We start from the raw sequence: 25,806 nt of genomic DNA on the forward strand, positions 1-25,806 counted from the left end.
GTAATGGTTATTATTTCCCAGAAAACGGTACCAATAATATTAAAGCTACATACATATTACACATAGGTGTACATAGTTATGGCTACAGCAATCTTTTTTTTTTATCTTTGACATTTTTTTGCCAGTATTAAGGGCGGCTCCACGCAGACCATTTTTTCAGTCAAAACACATCATTGTCATTCCATCGCACAGGCCTAACCAGTGATCCGATAAGCAATCTAAAAACGGATTTGAATTCGTCATGGAGTTTACTCAGGATCGGTCGAGGTACTTTTTTCAATTTTAACCCTTTCCAAATTTGATTTTAAAATGTTGAAATTTTATAAAATGTTCAAACGTGTTTTATACATAGTAGGAATAAGATATCAAAAAAGTACGTCGACCGATCTCAAGTAAATTTCATGACGAACTCAAATCTGTTTTCATATTACTTATCCGGATCACTGGTTGAGCCTGTGCGATGGAACAAAAAATGTATGTCATATTAACTAAAATGGCTTTTACTCATAGACAAAATTACTTAAATTAAAAATAATACCTCGAAGCTTACACAAATTAACCGGTAAATTTATTGACACGGTCGAAATTTATTTAAACCGATTTTTTCTTAAATATTGCCTATACAAAACTCCTTAAAAATGGTCTGTATGGAGCCCCCTTAAGTGTACCATCGATATTTAATTGTTTGTATTTATTGATATACTTAGCTTTACAATAGTAGTGTACACTGTATCGCTGGAGGATAAAGCAAAATATTATGACAATGATAACTCCTCTTCCGGCTTCCCGCCCTTTCAATAGACCTTACCCCAAGACGGCACTCAATTTTTAGTAATAATCGTGTCAGTTTTACCAACCTTTACTTGTTACAACTGTTTGCAGTAGGCAGTGGCGTACTTACGGGGGGGGGGGGGGTTCAAACCCCTCCAAGAGCAAAAAAAAAATTGTCAATAAGTAATATATTTATTGTATAATTTTTACAATGTTACTATCTGAAGTCATTTAGAACTTGAAGTAAATGAATGTAATAAATAATAGTTTAACAATTTAATTATTAAGTGTCATATGACTAGCTATTTTATGGTAAACTGTTTAAGGCTATTTGGTACCGGCCAATTTTCAAGGAGTTTTGTACAGGTAATATATAAGAAAAAATTGGTGGCTTTAATAAATTTCGACCATGACATTATATTTAACGGGTAATTTGTATAAGCTCCAAGGGATTATATTTAATTTAAATAATTTTGCCTACGAGTAAAAGCCATTTTAGTTAATTTTTCGGTCAAAAACTACCCATTTAACTTCAATCGGTCCGATTATTGTGTTAAAGCGATAAGATTTCTTCGAATTTTATTCAAATTTTCCTAAAAGGATAAAGTTAAATGAAGAAACTGCGTACAAGTCTTTGTGGAATTTAATTAAAGAATACTATTTTTTTTTTTTTAAATAATTTTATATCCGTAAAGTAAGTATCACTCTTAAATAATAAAATAAGTGTCTAACTATTGTAATATTGTTATCTGCTATGGAACGGTGTTCTCTGTACTAAAACCAGCGTCCGTCCTCAATTTTTGTTCCAATGTCCTATCGCGAAACAAGGCACAACGTTACGTTCTCAAAAAATTTGTGAAATACACAAAATGTAATAATAAAAGTTTTACCTAAGAATTTGGAAAATAAATTATAGAGAAATGTATATAATACGATATGTGAGAAACGAAATCAACTATGTGATGAGATTTACACGGACAGTTCGGGCAGAGCGTCTTCGGGGTCTTCGTTGGACGTTTTGTCGGGCGGCCGGGTCCATTTGATGAGGGTTTCCGGAGACCGATACAGGAACACCAGTTTGGCGAACAGATCCTCTTCCAGGTCCAGCTCGCAGCTCTCCCGCACCAGGTAGATGTCCAAGCACAGCTGTAAGATCCGGTCCACGTAAGGCATATCGTCGAACATGATCTTGGCCGATATGCCGGTGAAGAAGCCGCGAACGAACGTGTGCACCACGATGACAAACGTCGTGTACAATCCGATAATTCTGCGAACAAATAAAATGTAAACGGTCAGCATCGAAGTGTTCGAGTACAGGCCGCCCCCTGTTTGGCGTACCCTTTGCCGCTTAGTATGTTCAAAGTCTCCGGGAACGCCTTGTCGTTGAACGTGTAGATGGTGAAGAAATCTCTGTTGCCGCCGTGCGGATTACAAGAACTCTTGGGCAGATCGTACAGGTATTTGGCGGTGTTCTCGTTGGGGCATTCTTCGTACAAGTCCCACCATTTCTCGTCGCTGTGGTTGAGCAAGTTGTACAGCACGCTCACGTTCATGTACGGTTCGGCTGCAAAATGTTTTGTTTGTAATTAAATGTATAAAAAAAAAAAATAGCCAGTACAGTGGGGCATAGTGGGGACAGAGATCACATGTCTACAGACTATATTATAACCGAAAGTGATAAAATCGCTTTTAAATAAACGCTTCGATGCGAATCTGTGGATAGTATGTTCAAACCAGTTATAGCGGTTTAGAAGATATCACAATAATGTACTTAAAATTTAATATTTAGTCTTGTGCAGGGTGGATACGATAAGGGTTGATCGTCTGTCTATAAAAATGTTCTGTCATAGTTACCCATACATCGTAAATAACAATATAATGAAAATGTTTTCATTACCTATTGACTGTTGATTCATTCACACAAAGCAGCCTAGAAACTGACTGCGGCCAAAGTGTAAACTTACCATATTTTTGGAGTTTTTCATAGAAAAAAAAAAATTTGACTACAGATTTTTGAGAAAATTGTATATGTTATAGTTCCATTTTAGATCTACTTTCGGTCTAATTTTCAGAACTAAATCTCAAAAACTTTGCTTGAAAAAGTGAAATAAAGAAAACATTTTATCACTTCTAGGGGAAAGGGTTTATGATATTTTTTTCTCTCACTATGACCATTACAATGTATTTTCATATAGTAACAAGACGCACCTTTGTTAGATGTATAAAGGAGCGATTGTTTTAATAGTAAGGAACTATTGATTAAATGTAAATTTATAATCGTATCGCATGTTTAATTTGATATTTGGAACAAAAAAAATGTTTTAAATGACGTTATCTCTAGGTTTAACGTAAGGTACTTGATTTTATCGTAAAATAATGACAATATTATGTAGTTTTCCTTCTTGGAAACATTATAGTAAAGATATTTTACAGTAATAAACAATATTAAATGTTGTTTTTTTGTTTGGTAAATTCCAAAAAAACAAACTCTATACGCTTACTCTTAAAATTAAAGTAACCAAAAATATTTAAAAAAGTAAAACATTCAAGAGTAATACCAAACCATGGTGTTTATATCGCAAATGAGTATAAATTACAATATCCACTTGAACAAAAGTTACTTTATTTGCCCCGTCTTTGTGGGACACCCTGTATTTGATTAAACAATTTTCGGACGGTAAAGGTTGTTGTTCAGAAAAGTAATTTATAAAGAAAAATGCCACTGGCCGCATGTTTGAGAAAGAAGTTTTTTTAATATTGGTTTTTGAAATCAAGTGAGCGGCCGTACACGCATGTAGGAAATTTTGATTTATAATTCTATGAATTACATATTATATATTATATCATGTTTATCAAACTGCAAAAAAAATTAGTGTATTAAAAATGTATAATAGGTTTTTAATAATAAAAAAAAAAACAATACAATTTACAGGTACTGAAATTATTTTATTGTTTGTAATTTTTAATTAATAGAAATCAGATAATAATTTTGTTTTTTTTATTAGACACCGAGGGGCGTAATATTTCAATAATTATTGACGAATGCGTACAAATATTTAAATTATTATTATTATTATTATTATTATGGTTATTGAACAATTCCGATTAATATGGTTTAACGTTGTTAGTTAAAATTAAGTGGCTTAGGTACAGAAGATAGCCGCAGGGTTTCCGCCTGATAAGTATCTTCGTCGTCGGAATTTGTATCATTGTCCTGGCGTAGGCTTTAATACCAGATGGTCTGTGAGGCACATTGCGATGTGTATAAATTCCGCCAAGTTTAAAGATGTAACACCTAAAAAGGGAAAATATATTTTTTTTTTTCAAACGATTACCAACAAATGACTTTAGTCAAAATAATGGAATTGACTTTACCATCGAATTTGTTTAAAACTTCCTTTGCTTGTCTGGTTTTTTCTGCCCTCTCTGGATGATGAATTTCCTGGACAGCAACTAAGGTTTTAAGCGCCTTCACATAGTCGGCATACTCATCAGGGGTAATTAGACCAGTGCCGCCAGGGTCCATTGTTCCGAATACGTGTAAGGATTGTTCGACCTCGGCTCGATCAAACCGCATCCTTGATTCCTAGACGAATGTCAATGTAAAAATGTACAACAATTATTATTTAGTAGGCCAGATAATATTTTTGGAATACATAACAGCGAAGAAATTTGAATTTAACAAGAACAATTTGTTATTGGGCTGGATATAGGACATTTTTTTTTTAAATATTTTAAATTAAAGTGATAAGATATTAGATATTAGAAATAAGAGATAAAAGACAAAAGATAAGTACTAAGATCTAAGAGAGAAACACGGATATATGTATAAATTTATATGATAAACTAGAATGCTAACTAGTGATAAGAATGAAAGTCGACGTCAACCATTTTTGTGGGATTTGTGTGTGTATAGAATAATGTATATATATACACCTGTGATTCTGTGTTATCAGCTTAACTTATAATTTGTATAAGCAGTGGTAGCAGTTATAAATATGTGATAAGGTTCTAAGGGCCCACAAAGATGGTGGAAAATGCTAACTACAATTTATCTCTGTTGGCGTGTACGCTTAGATAGTTGTTATAGTGGAGATAACGATAAGTGTTAAGAGATAACATATTATCCATGATTTAATAAACTGGTATTTTATAAATTAAAATTATTAATGATATTACATTTTCCTCGAACTTCGTATCCTGTACCGCGACTAGTATTGAAGCCATCAGCAATTCTCGAGCGGGTTCTGTGCGAGTTTTAATAACTATCACTCATTATACCTAATACAATATGAAAATAATTGTTCATTCTTACTTTTATCTATGAATTTCGCTTTCAAACTATCTCTCATGGTATTTATACCAAGCTGTTGGAACAATTCTTCGCCCTCCTCAAGACTAAAGGTGTTGATATTTTCACGAAAATGTGCTTTGTAAAAAGTAACAAACGTTTCTATTTGCTCTAGGGTCAGACCTTCACCCTAAAATGTATGAAAAAAGTATTAATACCAGCTTTGTGTAAGACTATGTTTAAAAAAAATGTAAATGTTTATTTACTCCCCTCTCTACCCCTCCCACCCAAGAATGATAATGGTCTACTCAAACAATACATCCCCAAAATCCTACATCGCTAGACTGATCAACATTTTTACAATTAAAAAAAAAAATCTGAAAGCTGAAATATAACGCTTCAAATGTATTTGCATAATAGTTTGCGGTTAAAATTGTTGTAATTTTTTTTAGAATTTTCAAGTGTCATATTATAGCTGTATGAATCAGCTAAGCCAGTAAGCTTAAAAAGCTGCAATGCTCGCTTTTTGGTAATATTATCCAAATCAGATTCCAACAAAATATCATTAAACACTTCATTTTATATATTATACAAAATGATGAATGAGTTTTGGCTTTTTGTTCAATAAAAACTTCACAATATAATTTTTTTTTTTTTACTTTGCTTGTGATAGCCTGACAAAACAAAATAATAGGCAATAAAGGAACATCGTTACTGTATTAACAAGTATACACTATAGTTGAAGCTCTAAATTACAACATAACATATTACAAATAATTTCAAAAGAAATAAAAAAAATAATAGGATATCTTCTGTTTCGATTACTAAGTATGACGACGTAACAGTCGTACCGTAATTTCTTGTCATTTGTAAATGGGGCTATATTGTTTTTCTCGGTTGGCTACACTGTCAATTCAAACAAAGTCCGTTATGAAGACGTGTCATTATTGGTCAGCTCGAATTTAAGCATATTCGAAGCATATGTGAAATCGAAGCAAAAAAATTTAAAAGCTAGTATTATTTACACTACATTAAACTTTTATAAGAAAAATTGTTTAGAATTTTAGTGTACAAAACTTCTAACGACCAAACTGCTGTGGTTTTAATTTTTCGACATCGGTTTTCTTATGATTAACATTAACTTGTGTACTGTTATTAATAATTTACAGTTGAAATCGAAACAATACCCCTAACCTAAAACATTTTATTCCTATGAGGTTTTATCATTGAAAATACGTCCGAAAAAACATGTCTGTCCAAAGTCACGCGGATTTGCTGGTGATTTCCAGTAATAGTCGTTCATTGCCAAATTTGAATTGGCAGATTTATTTACACATTTATACTGTATCATATTCATAATGTTAATTCATATAAATAATAAATATATAGTATCCATACTCTTACCCAGGCCGACGATAGGAAGAACACCGCGCAGACAATAAGGGCGCTCTTGAGATGCATAATTTAAAATCGATAATCAAAATTCAATCGAATACTTGTTACAATATAGCTGTACTGTGACTAAATTGGCACGACAGTAGTAAAGACGAGTGAACAGTAAGTCTTGAGTATTTTCTCCACGGTGTTGCGTTGACTAGTGTTAATATTTGCCAAACCCCGTTGTGTTCTTGGATTTGTTATTCGATTTCACCGTATCGCAAATTCGACTCTGTAAGACGTGTAGGCTTTTTTGCTAAACAAATACAAAACCGTGGTTTTTTTAGCACTGATGTTTGCACAAATGTGTGTTTTCCTTTTTTTCGCCATGGACGAGTACGTTTTGTTTTAACAATAATATGTGTTTTTCTCATGTTTTTACCCGAGTTGACAAAAATTAACGGATGTGGAGAAAATCATTTCTTATTTTGCCGCCGGCCTATTGCCTGTAGTGCTTACATGAAATATAGTTTTTACCGTACTCAGTTACAAAACAATTCACGAAAACCCGCCACTTCCCCGATCGCCCGATATGGCCCACTCTTCTGATTTTTATATTTATTTGGAAAACAATAATAATATTAGAAAGTCTACAATAATTTAATATTATCAACCGGGTGGCTTCGCGATGGGGGAGCAGATATTTATATTATTATCAACTATTCAGTCCAGTGTTTACCGATAAAAGTACAAATATCGATTTAAGAATTGTACCTAATGGCACGATTATATTGTGCTTAAAAAATCATTTTTAGTAATAAGGCGGATACGATTAGGGTTGATCGTCCCATATATCGTAATCAACAGTATAATTAAAATAGGTTTTCATTAGGTACCTATTGACTACGGTCAAAGTATAAAAATCCCCTTTTTTTTTTAAATGTTGCTCGATAAAAAAAGAACAAATTTCTATCTGTTCCAAGGGAAAGGGTTTATCGGTAGTACTATGTCTCAAGAACAGTCTATACGAATTTGAAACTTATCGGACTATTTTTAAAAAAGTTATGGAGCTCCGCGCCGTATAAATATGTAGATTTTGTTTGTTGTATTTCTCGATTTTGATAATGTCCCTTACAAGTAAGACTTTTTATCTATATAGTTGCTACACAAAGAAATCGGTTCAGTGGCTTAAAAGATATAGTAGATAAATCCACACAAAAAAAAAAAAGAATGAATTAAAACACATCATTGTACAAACAATACCTTCTCAGCTACGCATCAAAGCTTAAATATGACTATGATAAATTTGATAATACTTGAAGTTTGTTTGATGAAGATTTATGACATGAGTTATAATAATTCTGAAAGACTTGTGATCTCCTCCCCACCCTAATATATTCCGCCCTTACTATGCTAGGTCATTTATAAAATGTATATCTATATTTTATAAATTTGATTTTGATAATAACTAAGTGCTGACATATATCGGTATTGCATTGAATCGACTTTTAAATTAAGCATGTTTGTTTTGAAAAAAAGTGGAATTAACTAAATCGTTTTTTCGAACATTTTAACTAGAATTATTATAAAAATATTAGTTGAATACATGTAAAAACTGATTAGGCTAAAGCTCCTTCTTGCCCCTCTCCCCCTTCCCCAAATAATTTTATTGTAGGTAAGAACGTGATAAATGTAGAATATTGGGATATACAAATTTTACTTGTATGTTACATTTCTATTTTGGTACAATTTAGTAAAATTTAGGTAATACTATATAATAGTAATAATAATAATAAAAATATTTCATTTATGATAAATTTGTGAAAATTTTAAACTATTGTCTATGAAATGTTATAAAATGTATTTATCGAATGTTCAGATAAATCAAGTTTTTTCATTATACTGTAACGTGTCTGTTTGGCTAGTTGGCTAGGCTAGGCCGAAACGACAGTCGATAGGGTTAAATTAGTGGACCCGAGAGACCCTCAGGCCTAAGTTATATAAATAAAAACGGGGTACTAAGAAAAATAAATAAGATATTAACAAATACCCTGAAAGTAAAGGTTCCTAGATTGGTTTAAAATAATTATGATTTAAAGGAGGGACCACTGTACTCTTATTTTGACCTTTGTTTATTTTCCACGACCATCCATCCCTTATCTTGTGGTTTTTATTGAAAAACTTCAAAGGGAAATCTCTCGACGAAAACATCCAACCTAGCTTCTCGTCTTTCTCGAAAAGACTCGTAGGTCAACCCTCTATAAAATGACTAGTGGTGTTCTCAAGGTCTTAATAAGTTATTAATGGTTGTCATATTCGTATTCCACATAAAAACGTAATATGGAAAAAGCATGGGCTACATTGTATTGCTATTGTTTAAAATATTTTGAATTAAGTTGGCTAAGCTACGCATACTAGAAAACTCAAAACAACTATAAAAGAAAAATTCATTGTCTGTTTTTCTCACAATATATATGTGTAATTACGTTAATCTTGCAATCATTAGTTATTAAAACATGTGCCGTAGAGCAATAACATATACATATAAATAAGGTATGTTTATGAAATATCAAAAAAAAATATTACTTTCCATTCTTAATATTAATTTTATTTTTAAAAGTATATCCCTTAGATTTTATTATTATACAATGAGTATTCATTATTAATATAAGTTCTATCGCAAATAAATTTCAATATTGCTTCATACGTTAATAATATATTAAATTACTATTCGCTAAAATTACCACGATGGATAATTATTATTTATTTTTTTATATATATAAAAAAATAAATTTTATATAATAGAATATAACATCAACCTACTTAAAACGGGTATACCGTACAGCTAATTTGTTGAATATCATATTCATTTAAATTCAACGCGGGATAAATGAAGTAAAACTATGTAGTAAATAAGTTAAAACGTGTCACTAAAATTGCATAATAAATGCGATAAAGTAAAAATACAAATTCCATATTGTATAAATAAATCAAACATGAAAAAACTTCTGTTATCAAATGATAAATATATTCACTTCATAGATGGTGTAAAATTAACTAAAATTTCGTATAATATGACAATGTAATCAATGGTTAATTATATAAAATATAGTTATCAAGTCTTAAAATTCATATAGGACAATTTAATGATCATAATTGTAAAAATATAATTATCAATTGGTAAAAATGTATGCGAGATAGTAAAATAAAATATGAAAATAGGCAAACAGGTGTAGCAGGAAATAATTCTGCATAATAGTAGTTAAATATTCAACAGTAAATATATTGAAAATAATAAATAATCGGTTTTAAATCACCACGGCATAAATAATAACGCCATAAAGATTGATAAATATATCTAAAAATATAATACTCAATCGATAACTAACCGTTTCAACTCTCAATCACTAATAATTGACAAATGCAAATTATCAATAAACAAAATGAATATAAAATACACGGTGTAACAACCTTTTAAAGTGCCACTTTATTAACCAAAATAAATATTGGTGATCATCCGAGAAAACAATAATGCCAAATAGATAAAGTAAAAGTGGACAGAGTTATTCCGAACTGGCCAAAAAAAGAAATAACACATAGCAGTTAGTAGCCTAACAGATGTAGTGCACTATTTCTTTTTTCGAGAATTGATCGGCTCTAATAGAAACAAAATTAGCTACTTTTGCTCTAGACAATCGTTATAATCAATTCCGAATTCTAACTTGTCTTGTATAAATGTGGCGTCAATTTGGCAAACATGTGGCAACTGGCAAATAAAATGTGGCGTCTTAATCCTCTTCAAGTGGTTTAAAAGCTGTTATAGTGTGAATGAAAAAAATTATAATAAAGGCCATCATTATGTCAAATCTTCTCAACAAAACTGCCAATAAAGATTTGTTATGTATTTTAAGTTTCAATTTCTGCTATGTTGGTTTCTAGGGCGCTTAGAAAAGATGATCGCAAGATGTTAACGAGACGCACAAACGCTGTAGTAGGTAAGAAAAAAAAAATAGTAATTAAAAAGCAAAAAAAACTTCAAGTATATTTGATTTAGTACTGTAGTCAGTTATATACAGTGAACAAATACCTGATTATGCCTGATAATTAATGATGAATATAATATGAGATTGTTGACTTAAAAATAATATGTTGGTGAACAATTTTAAAAAAAAGTGGAGTGACGAGTGAATGGCAAGTAAAAAACAATAATTGATACGTTTGTTTTTCTAACAAAATTATTAGAAAAAAAAAAATAAAACAATAATAATAATAACTTAGCACACATTGATAAAACTATTGAACAACAATAAAAATAAAAATATTAACAATAGTGATGAATAAAAAAAAAAACAAAAGTAATTAAACCTAACCGAAACGAATGAGAAATACGATCAACGAGTGAATAATAAATATGATGATGTCCTATCGCGAAACAAGGCACAACGTTACGTGCCTTTTTTTAAGTGCTCAAAAAATTTGTGAAATACACAAAATGTAATAATAAAAGTTTTACCTAAGAATTTGGAAAATAAATTATAGAGAAATGTATATAATACGATATGTGAGAAACGAAATCAACTATGTGATGAGATTTACACGGACAGTTCGGGCAGAGCGTCTTCGGGGTCTTCGTTGGACGTTTTGTCGGGCGGCCGGGTCCATTTGATGAGGGTTTCCGGAGACCGATACAGGAACACCAGTTTGGCGAACAGATCCTCTTCCAGGTCCAGCTCGCAGCTCTCCCGCACCAGGTAGATGTCCAAGCACAGCTGTAAGATCCGGTCCACGTAAGGCATATCGTCGAACATGATCTTGGCCGATATGCCGGTGAAGAAGCCGCGAACGAACGTGTGCACCACGATGACAAACGTCGTGTACAATCCGATAATTCTGCAAACAAATAAAATGTAAATGGTCAGCATTGAAGTGTTCGAGTACAGGCCGCCCCCTGTTTGGCGTACCCTTTGCCGCTTAGTATGTTCAAAGTCTCCGGGAACGCCTTGTCGTTGAACGTGTAGATGGTGAAGAAATCTCTGTTGCCGCCGTGCGGATTACAAGAACTCTTGGGCAGATCGTACAGGTATTTGGCGGTGTTCTCGTTGGGGCATTCTTCGTACAAATCCCACCATTTCTCGTCGCTGTGGTTGAGCAAGTTGTACAGCACGCTCACGTTCATGTACGGTTCGGCTGCAAAATGTTTTGTTTGTAATTAAATGTATAAGAAAAGAAAGTGCAGTACAGTGGGGCATAGTGGGGACGGAGAGGTCACAGGTGTACAGACTATGTTATAACCGAAAGTGATAAAATCGCTTTTAAATAGACGCTTCGATGCGAATCTGTGGATGATAGTATGGATAGTATGACCAGCAAATAATGTACTTAAAATTTAATATATTTTAGTCTTGTGCAGGGTGGATTGATCGTCTGTCTATACAAATTCACTGTCATGGTTACACCCGTACATCGTGATTAACAATATAATGAAAATATTTTCATTACCTGTTGATTCACACACACACATAGCAACCTAGAAACTGACTGCGGCCAAAGTGTAAATTTACCCTATTTTTGGGGGTTTTTCCTTAATAAAAAAAATTTTTTACTACAGATTTTTGAGAAAATTGTACATGTTATAGTTTTTCGGTTTGTTAATGTTTATCGATAGATATAATGTATATAATGTATTGTAATTATAAAAAGAAGGAACCAAAACCGGGGGCGGGGAGGGGGGGGAGGGTCTACGTACTTTCGTTGCTTATCATCAGCTGGGACACGGCCGACGCACCGCCGAAACCGGTGACTTTGATGAACTTGGGAATGAGCCCGAACAACATTACCGGAGTGGTGTCGTTGCCTTTGGTCAGTAGAAGATTGGCCAGCTCTGCACAGGTGGTGCCGTTGATGGTGATTTCGCGGCTGTCCGATACCGTTTTGGGTTGCTCACCGTAAGAGTTCTTGCGGTCGATCACCCAGTGGGTTTTCACGGTGTACGTGGCGTCTGTAAGTTCAGTTAAACGTGTGTTTACATGTGACTAGAGGGAATGTTTTGAAAACAACAAAAAATAAACTTTTCACTACTATATAACCATTAGGGCAGAGGACTTCAGAGCGTTTTCATATATGCACAAGCGCGGCCGTATAATAAAAGGGCCAACCATAAAGAAATTTGTTTTAGGTCATGACAAAGCCAAATCTGTAATTTTATGTTGCGTATTTAGTGTCTGTTTTGCTTTTTAAGTTGTATACGATTTCAAGGGGGATTTTTTTTTGAACATTTTCTTTAAAAATAATTTATCAAAACAATAATCAGTAAAAAAAAAAAATGATAAAATATTGGACATTTTTTTTAGAGAGAAGAATATCAATATCAAATTATTAAAATAAAAAAAATCAATTATTCAATATACCTATCTTTAATAAATTATACATTAACTACAGTACAATCAAGTCAATAAACAGTAAAAGTTTCATTAAGGCCCCTGGATACCGACCATTTTTAAGGAGTTTTGTATAGGCAATATTTAAGAAAAAAAGTGGTTTTATTAAATTTCGACCGTGTTAATTAATTTACCGGTTACTTTATATGAGCTTTATGGTATTATTTTTAATATAAATAATTTTGTGTAAAGCCATTTTAGTTAATATAATAGTACATTTTTTGTCCATCGCACAGGCTGAACCAGTAATCCGATAAGTAATCTAAAAACAGATTTGAATTCGTCATGAAGTTTACTTGAGATCGGTCAGCGTACTTTTTTGATATCTTATTCCTACTATGTATAAAACACGTTTGAACATTTGATAAAATTTCAACATTTTAAAATCAAATTTGGAAAGGGTTAAAATAAAAAATTGAAAATTAGTGCTCTGACCGATCTCAAGTAAACTTCATGACAAATTCGTATCCGTTTTTAGATTGCTTATCGGATCAATGGTTCACCCTGTGCGATGGACGAAAAATGATTTGTGTTTTGGCTGAAAAAAACAGTCGGTATCCGGGGGCCTTAAGCCAAAGTTTTTATTAATTTATTGGTCGTGAACTCATAGTGTAGCGTATAATGAAATATATATAGTTTAATTTCGGCAGTAATTGTTTTTTTAAATGTTTCAATTAAAGTAATTAATTTGTTTAATTAAATCGCCAAAAAATGTTTAAAGCATATAAACGGTGCGTATTATAGGGTTTTTAAGTGCTTGCATATTTAGTGTTTTTTTTTTTTAGAGCTACAAGTCCTCTGCCCTAATAATCATATTATAATCTCTCTTACTGGTCGCGTTCAGGTGTGCAGTCATGCTCTCCAACTCGGGCGGACTGATCGACCAAGTATCCGCCGAATGAGTGGTGATGCGAAAGACGCCGACGTCTTCGTAATCATAGTTTGACAAAAAAGTCTGAGCCGAACGCGATTTCTTGTACACGTTGATCATTGCGTACCAGTCGGATTCGTCGAACCTACAAAAAAAAAAAATCCCCATCGACATTGAGAGGGCTTTTTAAGGAGTAAAGTATAGGCAATTTTTCACAAAATCTTAACTTAAAGGTTAAACTGTGATGCGTAATTATTGGTTCAACAATTAGGAATCTATTTTGGCAGTTAATTTATTTTTCGGACTATCGCAGCATCCTTGAAAGCGATTTAAAAATGTTTTTTCATCTCAACTCGTTTCAGCAGACTGAAAATGACTCGCTTAATTTTGGTTTTAGAGTAAAAGCACCCGTTACAAAATTAAAAGAAAACAATAGGCCAAGACGGTGCGTTTTTTTCATTATTCCAAGTATTGCGCTCAATACATAGTTTAGAAATAACGACTTTTTTTAACATTTTTGAATGACTGTAACTTTCCAAAAAAAATTTTTTTTTTTTTAAACGCACCGTCTTGCCCTCCGGAATATTGTTCTCTTTTAATTTTATAATGGGCGCTTTTACTCTAAGACCAAAATTAAGCGAGTTGTTTTCAGTCTGCTTAAACATGTTTTTACCACTGAAAATCACCGGTGCGACGCCCTCTTAAATCGGCTTAACAGTGTCTCAGTCTGGCCCACCCGGATACCCATTTTTTTTTTTTAATAATGTTATTTTAATCGTAATCTTTAAATATTGTTGACGTGATATAAATTATAATAAAAATTACCCCTATGACCTATAGTTTATACATTTTCTTTCTCTTGATTGAAAATCAAACAATACAAATATAAATAATTGGAAAAATTCATAAAAACGTTGGTCACGATTACCAAGGCGCAAACACAATGATAATTCGATAATAATTGGCCTTAGAAAAACAAGTTGTTAATCGACATTGCTTGGTTGGATCTAGCTTTTCAGCCCCAAAAAGATCTGTACATCGTGAATATAATATAGAAGAAATAATAGCTACAGACAATTATGTACCTGTTATAGAAAAACCAAAATGTGATGACTGCTTACCTTAAGTCTTTCAGAAATTGTATGAAATAACTTCGAAATATGATTTATTTAATACGCTTTATTTAGCTATGAAATATGTATTAATTCTTAAGTGTATACAAGTTTCCTACGAACGTGCGTTTTCAAAACTAAAAGTTTTAAAACAAAACTTAGTCCTTATATATATAGAAGACGATTTAAAAAAAATGAAATAATTCATCAATTACAGAGGTTATAATTTTAACTTGTTGAAACTTGAGTATATCAATTTCTTCATTGCTCCATATTATTTGTATTCTGTTAACTATTATATTATTCTGTTTAGTTTATATAATTATTATTATAAAAAGTCTATTTTATACAGTTAATAAAGTTGAAAAACAATTTCACCTAATAGTTAACATATTGTTGCGATTTGACTCAGAAAAAAAAACCTATTCATGATATTTGTTCATTGGAAACTAAATTAACTTGATCTCTATATGACGTATATTATGAACATTGATGTGATGTATACACCTCGTTCAGCATTTTAACCGAATTTATTAAATCAACACGACATGTGCTTAATACACATATGTATGGGTTCACTACAGAATGTAAAACAATGTAATCCATGTATTAATTCTAATTAATATTATTAAAATTTCTAGCAAAGAAAGAACATTTCCTTTTAGTTGGTAGTTATTGAATCTGACTTCTATATTTTGTTGTTTAGGGGCCCAACCATGAGCCAGACCTACACTGCGGCTTAACAAATTTTCACATGACGGCACAACAACAACGTATGAGCTCTAAACGCCTTCTGCTCACTTTTCAATCGTTCCTTCGATGTTCATCGTGTAAATCGGTTGGTTCGATCCGAGCGTTACTCTCAGATTGATGCTGTTTGGTAGATTAGGTTCGCCGACAGTGTTGCCAAGAGCGAACAACACCAGTGGAAACGATATGGCCGCTACCAACCCGATGAGGCATCCTCCTCCGAACAGGTATTTCTTGAACGGTTGAACTTTAACGCCCCGGGGATTCGGATAGTCATTTTCTACACGTCTCGAGCACTGCACAAACAAAAACATTTAAATAAATACACAGATAGTACGGTTTTATTTATTTTTCAATAAATCACCTTCAACTGAAAGATGTGCGCAAAAATATCTTCCATTTTCAGCCAATCGGGCAACGTCATCGAAGTCTCCGTCCACACCCAGTCCATGATTGTTCGCAGTTCAAACACAAACGGACACAACATGAATCTGGCAAAATATATAACATCACATTAGAAATTCAAAACTCAAGAAACATGTGCGGTGTAGACTGGAGGAAATCTTCTTACAGTTTGAATAAAATCATATTTATGTAATTGTAATTTTTGCATAACACGTTGCCCAGGATTCTGGTCGGATATCCACTTCTTATTTGATACGCAGACAACAGTAGATAAAAACATTTTACCATGTACCAAACTTGAGGTGGAATGACAGCGTTGAATTGTCTACACAAAACACATCATATCATAATATATAGGTATGATAAGATAATAATAAAGTGCACGTGCAAAATTAGAGACTATCGTTGGCAAACCTTTCTGTAACGCCCGGAAGTATGAAAAACATCCAAATGTGTGATCCGATTATCAGGACAAATTGAAATAGAATTTTCCCCAATATATATTTCCTCAAGTAAAGCAAACGGTCAACGGTGATCAAAGCAAACTGAAGGGCCAACATGATTAAGAACGGCACGGGAACCTTGTTCTCTTCGAAATACTGCGAAACACCGCCGTCGCTTTGAGACTGGTAAAAAAAAAGAAAAACAAAAGCTTATTAAGTTCTTTAGTAAATGGTTTAATAATAAAAAAAATTATTTAATAAATTGAACCACATACTCCGAAGGCGGAAAATCCAAACACCACAACGAATATATTGATAAAGTCACATAAAAACATGTACGTGTAGACATCGGCATTGACACGAGAGCTTGAATCGACAAGCTGTTCGAAAAAGTATATCAGCGGACTGCAATGCTTCTTGAGACTAGAAATAAATTACATAAAATAAATATTTCAATAAAATATCTACAACCTAATATATAATATCTCACGATAAGGGCATCGTTTCCAGCAGGTTATCGGTTTCGGCAGAGTTTGATTTGTCGAACGAATGTTCGTTGGACTTGAGTAACAAACGGTCGTCTTTGTAGTTTGAGCTCAGCAATTCGGGATCCATCACGACGGTGGTCTGCTCGGTCTTGGGTTCGTGGTCCAGCGACCCTTGATTGCCTTCCGAACTGATGGAACAACGCGTGTCTATCGTGTCGAACAACGACACCTGGTTAATGGGCGTTCCTTTGAACGACAACGAGCTCTTCCATAGACCCAACGACTTAAGCATGGTCCTAAGAGCGACATTAAAGCGGTTAGTTATTAGGGCTTACTAACGTTAACTAATGTTACATTAAGATCGCACTAACCGATGAAAGAACAATACCAAAAGCAGGAACAAGTCGTAGGTGGCATAATTTGGTTTTTTCTCGATACCGATTATTCTGGGCAAGAAGAACGGCATGTTGTCGGTGACCACTTGTTGGTTCCAAGGGATCATGTCGAATTGGAACATGCATTTGATAACAACAATCACCTGATACGAGACAATCGATAAAATTATTCAATTTATATAAGACAGTTTCTTCTTCGTTGTCCAAGAAGAGAGAAACTCACTTCCGTGTACGCGATAAGCGTCACCCAAAAGTTTTTAGTCGGTCGTGGAACGGTCAGTGTTCCCCACAGGAAAACCATCAGCGGCAACGGAAGACTCAGTATCGTGGCGGATTTGATCTGATGCAAGAATATCATGAAGTAACACACCAGGTCGGAATGAGATATAATGGAAAACCATAACGCCAAAAGCAGACGCATCAGCTGCGGTTGATTGGACGCGTTCAATTCCTGTTGTTCTTCCAGTTCTTCTAATTTTTCAGCACTAAACAACAAAATATTTTGTTTTCATACAGGTGTAATATTATTATCAATAAATAATTTGTGTGTGTGTGTGTACCTTAACGTCACGCTTTTGCCGACAAAAGGCATCGGTTGCCATATCATCGACGAGCCCGTCCTCAGACCGATTCCGAATCCTCTGTTTTTCTGGAAAATTTGTTTTCAATTAGGCAAAAAACTGTTTGTAACACAATAAAATAATGAAATACCTTTAATGTTTTCTTCTCCACGGCCAAAGTACGAATAACGTATCTGTAGTCTCGGGATATTTTGTTTAAATTTCTGGTCAACGTTATGGTCGAGCTGTTTATGAACGACATGAACACGTTGATGTTGACTTTGATTTTTTGTCCAAACGTTAGTTTCACATCCTTGTCTTGAATAATGTCTAATTGATTTTCAATACGGGTACAGTCGATTAAGTCGGAACTGATATTAAGAGAAAAAAATTTGTCGTTTAGTGAAAAACTTACCTTCTCCGTCGACGTCGTCATCTCTAGACAACACATACGATACAAACAATATTAATAATAATTTTTAAGAACATAAAAAAAGAGAATAATGTTAAGATGGGCTCATTCGGTTATTACCTTGTCGATTTACTGGATTCTCCGACCGTTGACTTGTCAAATTCCTTCTTTTTCTAAAAGGAAAAATCAAAATATTAATTAACACAAATAATAATTACTATACAATAGTAATGCACAGACTTTGTAATCAGATTCGTTTTCGTTGGTACTTTTGTCTTCTGAACTCTCCTCCAAAGAATCGTCACTCAGTTCGTTGTCTTTCTCGACAATTGAATCCAGCTCGTCGTCAAATTCATCAAACATATAATAATCGCCTGAACGGACGGCTATAATATATAACAAACAAGTGTAATCAGAAAATAATAGATAATATATGATACTAGAATAAGTGCAAAATACAAAATATTATTTATAATGAATAGAAAAAAAATATTGAGTTAATATTTTTACATTAAAGTTTATAAAATAAAATAAAAAATGTAGTTTTACTTAAAATCAAAAACGCGGCATGCTTAACACTAAGGTAAATACTACTAATCAAGATGTGAACGTTTAAACTATAACTATGTGAGTACATTATTATTGTAAACATAAAATTACAACTATTTACATACTATATCAGTGTGATAATAATTAGTAGGTATTTCAAATTTGTTATCTACTATATTTAAACTTCACTTTTTTTTTGGTGCTACAACGTTCCAACAATACTAAATAAAAAAAAATTTGAGGTCTATAAGTTAATCTTCTAAAAAAAATATTAATATGTTAACCATTAAAAGTTATGTTTTATAATGAATTGATTGATTCACATATTAGGTAAACAATAAAAAATAAAAGACAATAAGTATAGTTGTTATGAATATATAATTTGTGATGAAAAAATAAAAATAAAAAAACTGTGCATACAAAGCAAAAAAGTGAAAATTAAATTAAGAAGTTGTGTTGAGTAAAAATAATAATATAGTGTTAAAAAAATTTGTTACAAAGGAAAATATTATTACTTAATAAACAAGTGCTTACACAAATAAAATACAAATTAGTGTATGTATATTAAAAATGATGAGAAAATATGCACATTGGTGTGTAAATCTCTAAAACTGTGTACTATAATATTATTTTATTAGTGAAAAGAAAAACAATAAATAATATGTACATGCTTAAAAAATACCATTTAAATAGAACAAAACAATAATATTAAGTTTTAATCATAAAAATATTGTATTATGGTAAGTCCATCAATTTTTTACTTATAGTTTTGCAATATAATAAAACTATTTCAATGAAATACAATCCAGTCTTACACCGAGTGTTGTTAAACCAACACAGAATTATTCAATATTTATTTTTAAATAGTTTAGTTTGTTCCATGAAGATAAAACAAATTTTAAATATTAGTTGAAAGTATATTTTTGGCACTACCCCAATTTTGTAGTAAATTACATGGTAATTGTCGCTAACGAAACCAAACAATTTTCTCTGTTTAATATAATTTTATTAAACAAATAGTTAGTTTAACCGTGTTAACTATGTGCCAAATCCAACAAGATTAGTGTTTATCTACAATAGACAGTATTATTAGACGCAACAGTTAATCGATAATATATTAATAAGAGATTAATGTAACGTGTAACGTAAGACACCGTTGACAAACCAAAACCGGATCAGGTACGGTCTAATAGATGTATAGAGGTGAACTAAAATGGTTAAACAAACACAAAACGTTTCAAATTTCATTAGTTTACAAATTTCTGCAATAATTAACAAAGTTCGTGACTCATTGTTGTTACGAAGAAAAATATATATAATATGTTTTTTATTTTTACTCGATTAAATGAAATGTAAACTAGTAGTTTCGATACTCTCAAACCAAACTTGCTAAAAACAACAAACTCTAATAAAGATGGTTTACATTCGACAATATGGTTAGTGCTAATATACTTGACAATAAAGCTCGACTGTTTTTTTTTTTTATTAAACTATAGTTACAAACCCTGCAACGCAGTTGTATATGACATCGGTTATCGCTTTGATTCTGCCGGCATCGATGTCGTTGCCACCAATTTAAGCGTTTTGGCTAAAACCAATTTAATTTATTTCTAAATAAATATTCTGCCAATACACAAACACACAGTAAGCTGAAACTTGATTAGCAAAACTTAAATCAATCATTTCAACACAAAAACATTTTCCTAGTCCTAAAACACGGATTACTTATAGAAGTTATAAAATATTTCAGTTACAGGCAAGCGAAGGCTTTGTGCTATAATAATATGATAAGTGTAGTTCAGATTAAAAAAAAAAAAACAAATCAAATTAAATTTAAAAAACAACGTAATAACAAGAAAATTGTCAAATTGAGAATACTTTTTTTTTAAGAAATTATCTTATTGGGTACTTTCCAAAATTCCAAAGATTTACCAAACGAAGACAATTTTTGTTCGTTAATGTCCAGTTTTAAATAATTATTCTCCGACAAGTTTGAATTGTTAACGCTTATAAATAAAAAAACAATATCGGTTAATTATTAGATGAGCGATTTTGAAAAAAAAAACTGAATTTCTGAAACGTTTACGTAAGTAAATTATTTGAATACTTCTTTGGAGATTTAATTTTTTTACATGCATGCTTTACACATCTGAAATGTACAAACAAATTATTTTTTAATTTGTTATTCAAGTTGGGTTCAAAGCCAGATACGGCTCTCTCTCTATACAATATACACATTGAACGTTATTATGTTAAATATCCGTACTTTGGATCTGGAAGGGCCGGTTTCAATTATTTGGCAAAATTGAGTGATCCAGATAAATTTTAATTTGAAAAATGTGCACTTCCAAGACAAGAATCGATAAAGACATCGACAGAGTTATCGTACAATTTCATACCGAGCTTTGTAGAAAACTAAAACATTTAATCTCATTTACAAACAGCGATTTCGATCGTTCGGGTCCCGCCAAGGTACGGATACGCTATTGTTCATATTTATATATATATATAAATAAATATATTACATAAAAAATATTGTTTGTAGGAAAAAACAATACGGCCATATCTGTACAGCGGTATATGCAAGCGGTAAGACAAGTATATAGTGTATAAGTTACAACACAAGACGATGGGGTACACACAAGTATGGTGGGAGTAGGTGGCCGAGGCGGATCGCTTGCGGGGGTACCAGGTGGACGGTACGCCCAGCGAAGACTGACGACGGTGTTGCAGCACTGTGGGCGGTGGCGAGAACACGTTGGAGTATATGGCGCTTTCGTCGAACGACAGTGGCCGCCTGTTGTTGGTGGAACTGCTAAACGACATCCGCTGCGGGTCCAGGTACGCTTCCAGCGATGCGGTCAGCACGGTCGACGTAGGCGTGGGCGGTTGCAGGTACGACAGGGTGGGGGGCTCGTCTTCCAGAGGCGTGTGGAAGCTCTGCAGGATGGAGCTGCCCGATAGGTTGCGGGCTAGCGGGGCATACGCCGGTGTTGCGGCTGTACATTGTCAACATAATATCACACATACAAGGTGTCTGTCTCACAATAGGTCTCTCCGACAAACACATCGATTACTTTTGTGAGTTTATCTTATTCGATTAGTCAAAAAGTGACACACACACACACACACACACACCTTTTCTCAACAAATACAACGATATGATACCTATTATAAATCGGTTAAGAGTACAAAATAAATTATTTTTAATTCCCAATGGAAGGACAATCTGTATTATGAACGATGCTAACGTCAACGACTTATCAAAACTGTACGAACAAAAAGACATCAATCGACGGACCACGGCTTAACAGTAACCATCAGAGTTGATTGTTTTGGAAATATTTCATAAAAATTAAATTGTATTATTTTCTCTAAAATGTTGGATATTGATTTAGCTAAACACAAGAAGCGTTAAGACATTAACGTAAATTAATTAACCGTCATTATAAAATATTACGGTTGGTTTTATACTTTTATTTCCGTATCGTGTAAGGAAATTATTGTGTTTAATGCATATGCATACAATTTTATATCAGAAGACAACACAATAAAATTTGTTTTTTCATCTAATAAACAATCAACGACTCACCTCTTTCGTGAGACTCGGGTTCCTTGGATCCACGTCCTTGGATTTTCTTCTGCGTAGCTTTGATCCGATCCATTTTGGATTTGATTTTTTCTAAGACTTTTCTTTCGGATTCGTGTTGTTCTTGAATTCGTTTTTGTGCGAGTTCTTGAATTAATTCAGCACCTCTAAAAAAAACCGTTGGGAAATGTTAGGTATTTGTTTTTTCAAATGAAAATTTGTCTTGCTTTAAAAACATAACGAAACCGTTTAGTGTAAACGATACCTAGATGCCAGTATGGCCATTGCTTTTGTTTCATCGACTATTCTGAAAAAATAGTGACTATTGAACAGGCGTCTTTGAAATATCAAAAATCCAAAACAAAGAATGTCCCACGCTAATCCGACGTGCTCGACTGGTATTTCACAATCATCGTTATCTAAAGAGAAAAAAAATTGAATCGATGAGTCCTATTATTTGTTATAATTAAAACAGGTGAACACAACAAATACCCGACGGTGCCATAATAGGTTGGTGTGTGGAAAATTTTTGAATGCATGATATTCCAAAAAGTTGGATCATCCAGCACGCATTCATTTTCATGGAATTCATATAGATACAACCGGGTATCTGTAATATCGCTTTCAACGAGATAACAGTGATGTTATACAAAATCAGCTTGTTCCACCTAAACAAACACAAAATTAAACACACGTGTTATGTATACGATGCTAACACAACATATACTTACCATTTAAGAATGACATTTACAGGTCTGAGATAATAATCGTTGCCTTGCCATAAAAATATGAACGAGCCAATGAGATATCCAAGTGAAAACAAGTTCACTCTGTTGGTGCCGGCCAAAAATACGATGGCCAACGTGAACCAAATGAATCCAATTAGAACGATGCGTTTTACTATATCAAGCCACGATCTGAAAATTGTAAGAGTAACATAATAGTGTTAGTATACACTGTTTGCTTACTGATTTTGGGAGCACAACATAGGTTTATGCAATATCTTAGTCTTACCTTATGTGCGAAACGAAATCCGGCACTGGATTCACAAAGCTTGGTTTTTCAGCTTCTTCGATTATCGAACGATTAGTGCCACCCGGATATTCACTACCTATGTTTCTTCTTTCAATTTTGAATACATTCGATTGACAGGAGACAAACAACAATACAAAGAAATCGCCTGAAAAAGTACATATTTACAGTTACAAATCATAACATACATCCTCCGTAGAAGTAAATTCGGTTTAATACTACTTATTATTTTCTAGTATAAATTACAAAAACGATTTGAAATTTGTCGGTCAAACAAATAAATTGCAATACAAACTTACAAAGTAATTTATATGAATCTGGTGGCGAATCGGGATCCGGCAAAAACATCCAATCCCTGAGATTTTTCAAAATATCCGTATCCCACGGCAAGCCTGAAATAAAGGTAACAAAAAAAAAATTAATTGAGAAAATAATTACCATCTAATCAAATACTAATAACTATAGACCTGATTTTTATGTTTATGCAGAATAATTTGACTGTGCATTTTACAAAAAATGTAATTATAAAAGTTTAGTTTGCATAAAAACGTAGAAATGATTTAATTAAATTTATACTGCATTAAAATATGTCGTTTAAAACGTTATTGGGACATAATAAAAGTTCTATCTCTACTAATAGTACTTCAAAGAGCAATTTTTTTTAGGTATTTTAACATTACAAACAATCCGGACTTAAAAAATAATTATAATTATCAAAAAATGAAAACATTAGTTAATATAATTAAACAACATATTATTATGCCTATGAACAAATAGGCAATTTTTCACTAAACTTGTAAGACTGTTTTCCAAAACTAATATTCACTTACTGATGCACAGATCTGGAGGTAATCCGATAACGATAGCGTACTGGAACGGTATAGTCACCACTATGAAGAACATGAATATTATCCACAATTTGGCCAGAGTTCCTCTAGAGAGCATAACGAAAATCAATAGCCAAAATGTATAAAGCACCGCGTACAAGTCCATTCTGGTGCCGACGAGTATAGCAACGGAAATCAATGTTATCTATACGTAAAAAATTTATATTTAGCAAAAATATATTAATTCAATTCACAATAAATACGCAATAATACTATTGTACGACTGAAAATACAAATTCTCACCTCGACTCCGAAACGATAAAATCCATAATTCAGTAGATACTTCAGACAATGAGGAATATCCAAGTCGACTTCTTTGTACGTGACACGTGGGAACATTATTTCCGGATCGGCCAGTGGTTTGCCTTTTAAGTGTCTCTTGTATTTCTGTCGAGTTATCACGACCCGATGCAGTGTGATGACAAAAACTATGCCTGCGCGACACATCAAACAATATACGGTTAATTAAAAAAAAAAAATTGTTATCAAAAGTACAATTATAGCGATAAATATACATACATATATAGCCTTTTAGTAGATTGAGCAACGAGATACTAGCAGTGGCTTTCTTAAATCCGACCCAGTTAGCAGTGTTGTACGATCTCGATTCTTTCGGATCGTTCGGGTCCTAAGAAATAATGATGATGTTTGGTTATTAACAAATTATTATTTTTTATCTTCTATAAGCTGTTTTATTTGTACATAATATATTTACACACCGGACATGTCACGTTCCATGTGTCTTCTCGTATGTATTCTATCTGGTATATCATTTTGGCCAATAACAACACCGATATGAACACGGATATGATGTAAACAATAATTAATTGTAAACGATTATTGAACACCAACGAGATGGTGACGAGAACAACCAAAGCAAAATGAACTACACACACCTAAATGAAAATATTAAAACAAATTACAAAAATCATACCGTGTGGTTCATATCAAAGTAGGTTTAACCTATAAATAAACAATACAAATATTATAGCTACAATGTATGATAAAAAAAAAATACCTCATAAACTGCCAAAAACATGACACAAAATAAAATAATTTTTATCATGTGCAATTCTGCATAGAGCCAAGTTAACTCAATGATTTGAGAGAGAAACTTCTTTAGTATTTTAAAGAATGAGCTGAAGTTGAACTTGGGTAAATCTGAAACAATAAATCGCGTTATTAATTTTACAAGCAAATGTTGATAAAAAAAAAAATAATCTAATATAGTATACTTTTAAACACTTTAAACGATTGTCTTTCAGAAATGAAGCTTTGTCGTGCCAGACGACGTTTTCTATACTCGTTGTCCAATGCCGATTCACTAGAATCGGATACTTCTTTTTCACTGTCCGAACCAAGGAAATCGTTGTCGGCGTTTCTAAAGCTTGTGCCCCTATGGAAAATAACCAATTTTAATTGGGTGTAATTAAAATT

General features: G+C 32.8%; 2 protein-coding genes across 16 annotated transcripts in view; both read right to left on the reverse strand.

Moving 5' to 3' along the window:
- Window positions 1-1,596: 1,596 nt before the first annotated feature.
- The window catches only part of LOC126841273 (piezo-type mechanosensitive ion channel component), a 38,684-nt gene continuing 14,474 nt past the window's right edge, over window positions 1,597-25,806 (reverse strand). For 12 of the 15 annotated variants that reach the window (XM_050577637.1, XM_050577633.1, XM_050577632.1 and 9 more), the window contains 30 exons: window positions 25,605-25,765; window positions 25,388-25,530; window positions 25,089-25,265; window positions 24,889-24,997; window positions 24,613-24,803; window positions 24,313-24,514; window positions 23,782-23,874; window positions 23,465-23,630; window positions 23,182-23,367; window positions 22,943-23,118; window positions 22,716-22,869; window positions 22,454-22,617; window positions 21,504-21,860; window positions 18,553-18,698; window positions 18,433-18,485; window positions 18,316-18,338; window positions 18,052-18,230; window positions 17,901-17,989; window positions 17,564-17,825; window positions 17,317-17,483; window positions 16,948-17,241; window positions 16,733-16,880; window positions 16,429-16,640; window positions 16,181-16,339; window positions 15,974-16,100; window positions 15,661-15,905; window positions 13,708-13,892; window positions 12,186-12,437; window positions 11,401-11,626; window positions 10,456-11,329 (listed from right to left, as the gene is read on the reverse strand). In XM_050577637.1, coding sequence (XP_050433594.1) covers window positions 11,032-11,329; window positions 11,401-11,626; window positions 12,186-12,437; window positions 13,708-13,892; window positions 15,661-15,905; window positions 15,974-16,100; window positions 16,181-16,339; window positions 16,429-16,640; window positions 16,733-16,880; window positions 16,948-17,241; window positions 17,317-17,483; window positions 17,564-17,825; window positions 17,901-17,989; window positions 18,052-18,230; window positions 18,316-18,338; window positions 18,433-18,485; window positions 18,553-18,698; window positions 21,504-21,860; window positions 22,454-22,617; window positions 22,716-22,869; window positions 22,943-23,118; window positions 23,182-23,367; window positions 23,465-23,630; window positions 23,782-23,874; window positions 24,313-24,514; window positions 24,613-24,803; window positions 24,889-24,997; window positions 25,089-25,265; window positions 25,388-25,530; window positions 25,605-25,765 — 5,344 coding nt within the window. In that variant the 3' untranslated portion in view covers window positions 10,456-11,031. Of the gene's footprint in view, window positions 2,039-2,109; window positions 2,336-10,455; window positions 11,330-11,400; window positions 11,627-12,185; window positions 12,438-13,707; window positions 13,893-15,660; window positions 15,906-15,973; window positions 16,101-16,180; window positions 16,340-16,428; window positions 16,641-16,732; window positions 16,881-16,947; window positions 17,242-17,316; window positions 17,484-17,563; window positions 17,826-17,900; window positions 17,990-18,051; window positions 18,231-18,315; window positions 18,339-18,432; window positions 18,486-18,552; window positions 18,699-21,503; window positions 21,861-22,453; window positions 22,618-22,715; window positions 22,870-22,942; window positions 23,119-23,181; window positions 23,368-23,464; window positions 23,631-23,781; window positions 23,875-24,312; window positions 24,515-24,612; window positions 24,804-24,888; window positions 24,998-25,088; window positions 25,266-25,387; window positions 25,531-25,604; window positions 25,766-25,806 lie in introns of those variants that run through there. The other 3 variants (XM_050577630.1, XM_050577628.1, XM_050577638.1) reach the window with 3 other exon arrangements.
- Window positions 3,707-6,702, reverse strand: LOC126841274 (uncharacterized). The gene is made up of 5 exons (XM_050577644.1): window positions 6,467-6,702; window positions 5,087-5,252; window positions 4,951-5,018; window positions 4,147-4,357; window positions 3,707-4,066 (listed from the first exon to the last, which is right to left on the reverse strand). The coding sequence occupies exons 1-5, from the start codon at window positions 6,521-6,523 to the stop codon at window positions 3,978-3,980; spliced, it is 591 nt and encodes a 196-aa protein (XP_050433601.1). The 5' UTR covers window positions 6,524-6,702; the 3' UTR covers window positions 3,707-3,977.

This window comes from Adelges cooleyi, unplaced genomic scaffold (assembly GCF_023614345.1).
Source record: "Adelges cooleyi isolate 19-005CV unplaced genomic scaffold, UGA_ACOO_1.1 ACOO_flye_CR_arks_rails_tigmint_CR_PRNA_38, whole genome shotgun sequence".
Lineage (NCBI taxonomy): Eukaryota > Metazoa > Arthropoda > Insecta > Hemiptera > Adelgidae > Adelges > Adelges cooleyi.

Bases quoted from the DNA above. Each gene is read 5' to 3' on its own strand.
- LOC126841274 (XM_050577644.1), bottom strand. From the start codon at position 6,523: ATGCATCTCAAGAGCGCCCTTATTGTCTGCGCGGTGTTCTTCCTATCG. The intron at 4,358-4,950 runs GTAATATCATTA...ACATTCGTCTAG, and splicing joins ATACGAAGTTCGAGGAAAAT to GAATCAAGGATGCGGTTTGA. The intron at 4,067-4,146 runs GTAAAGTCAATT...TTCCCTTTTTAG, and splicing joins AGTTTTAAACAAATTCGATG to GTGTTACATCTTTAAACTTG.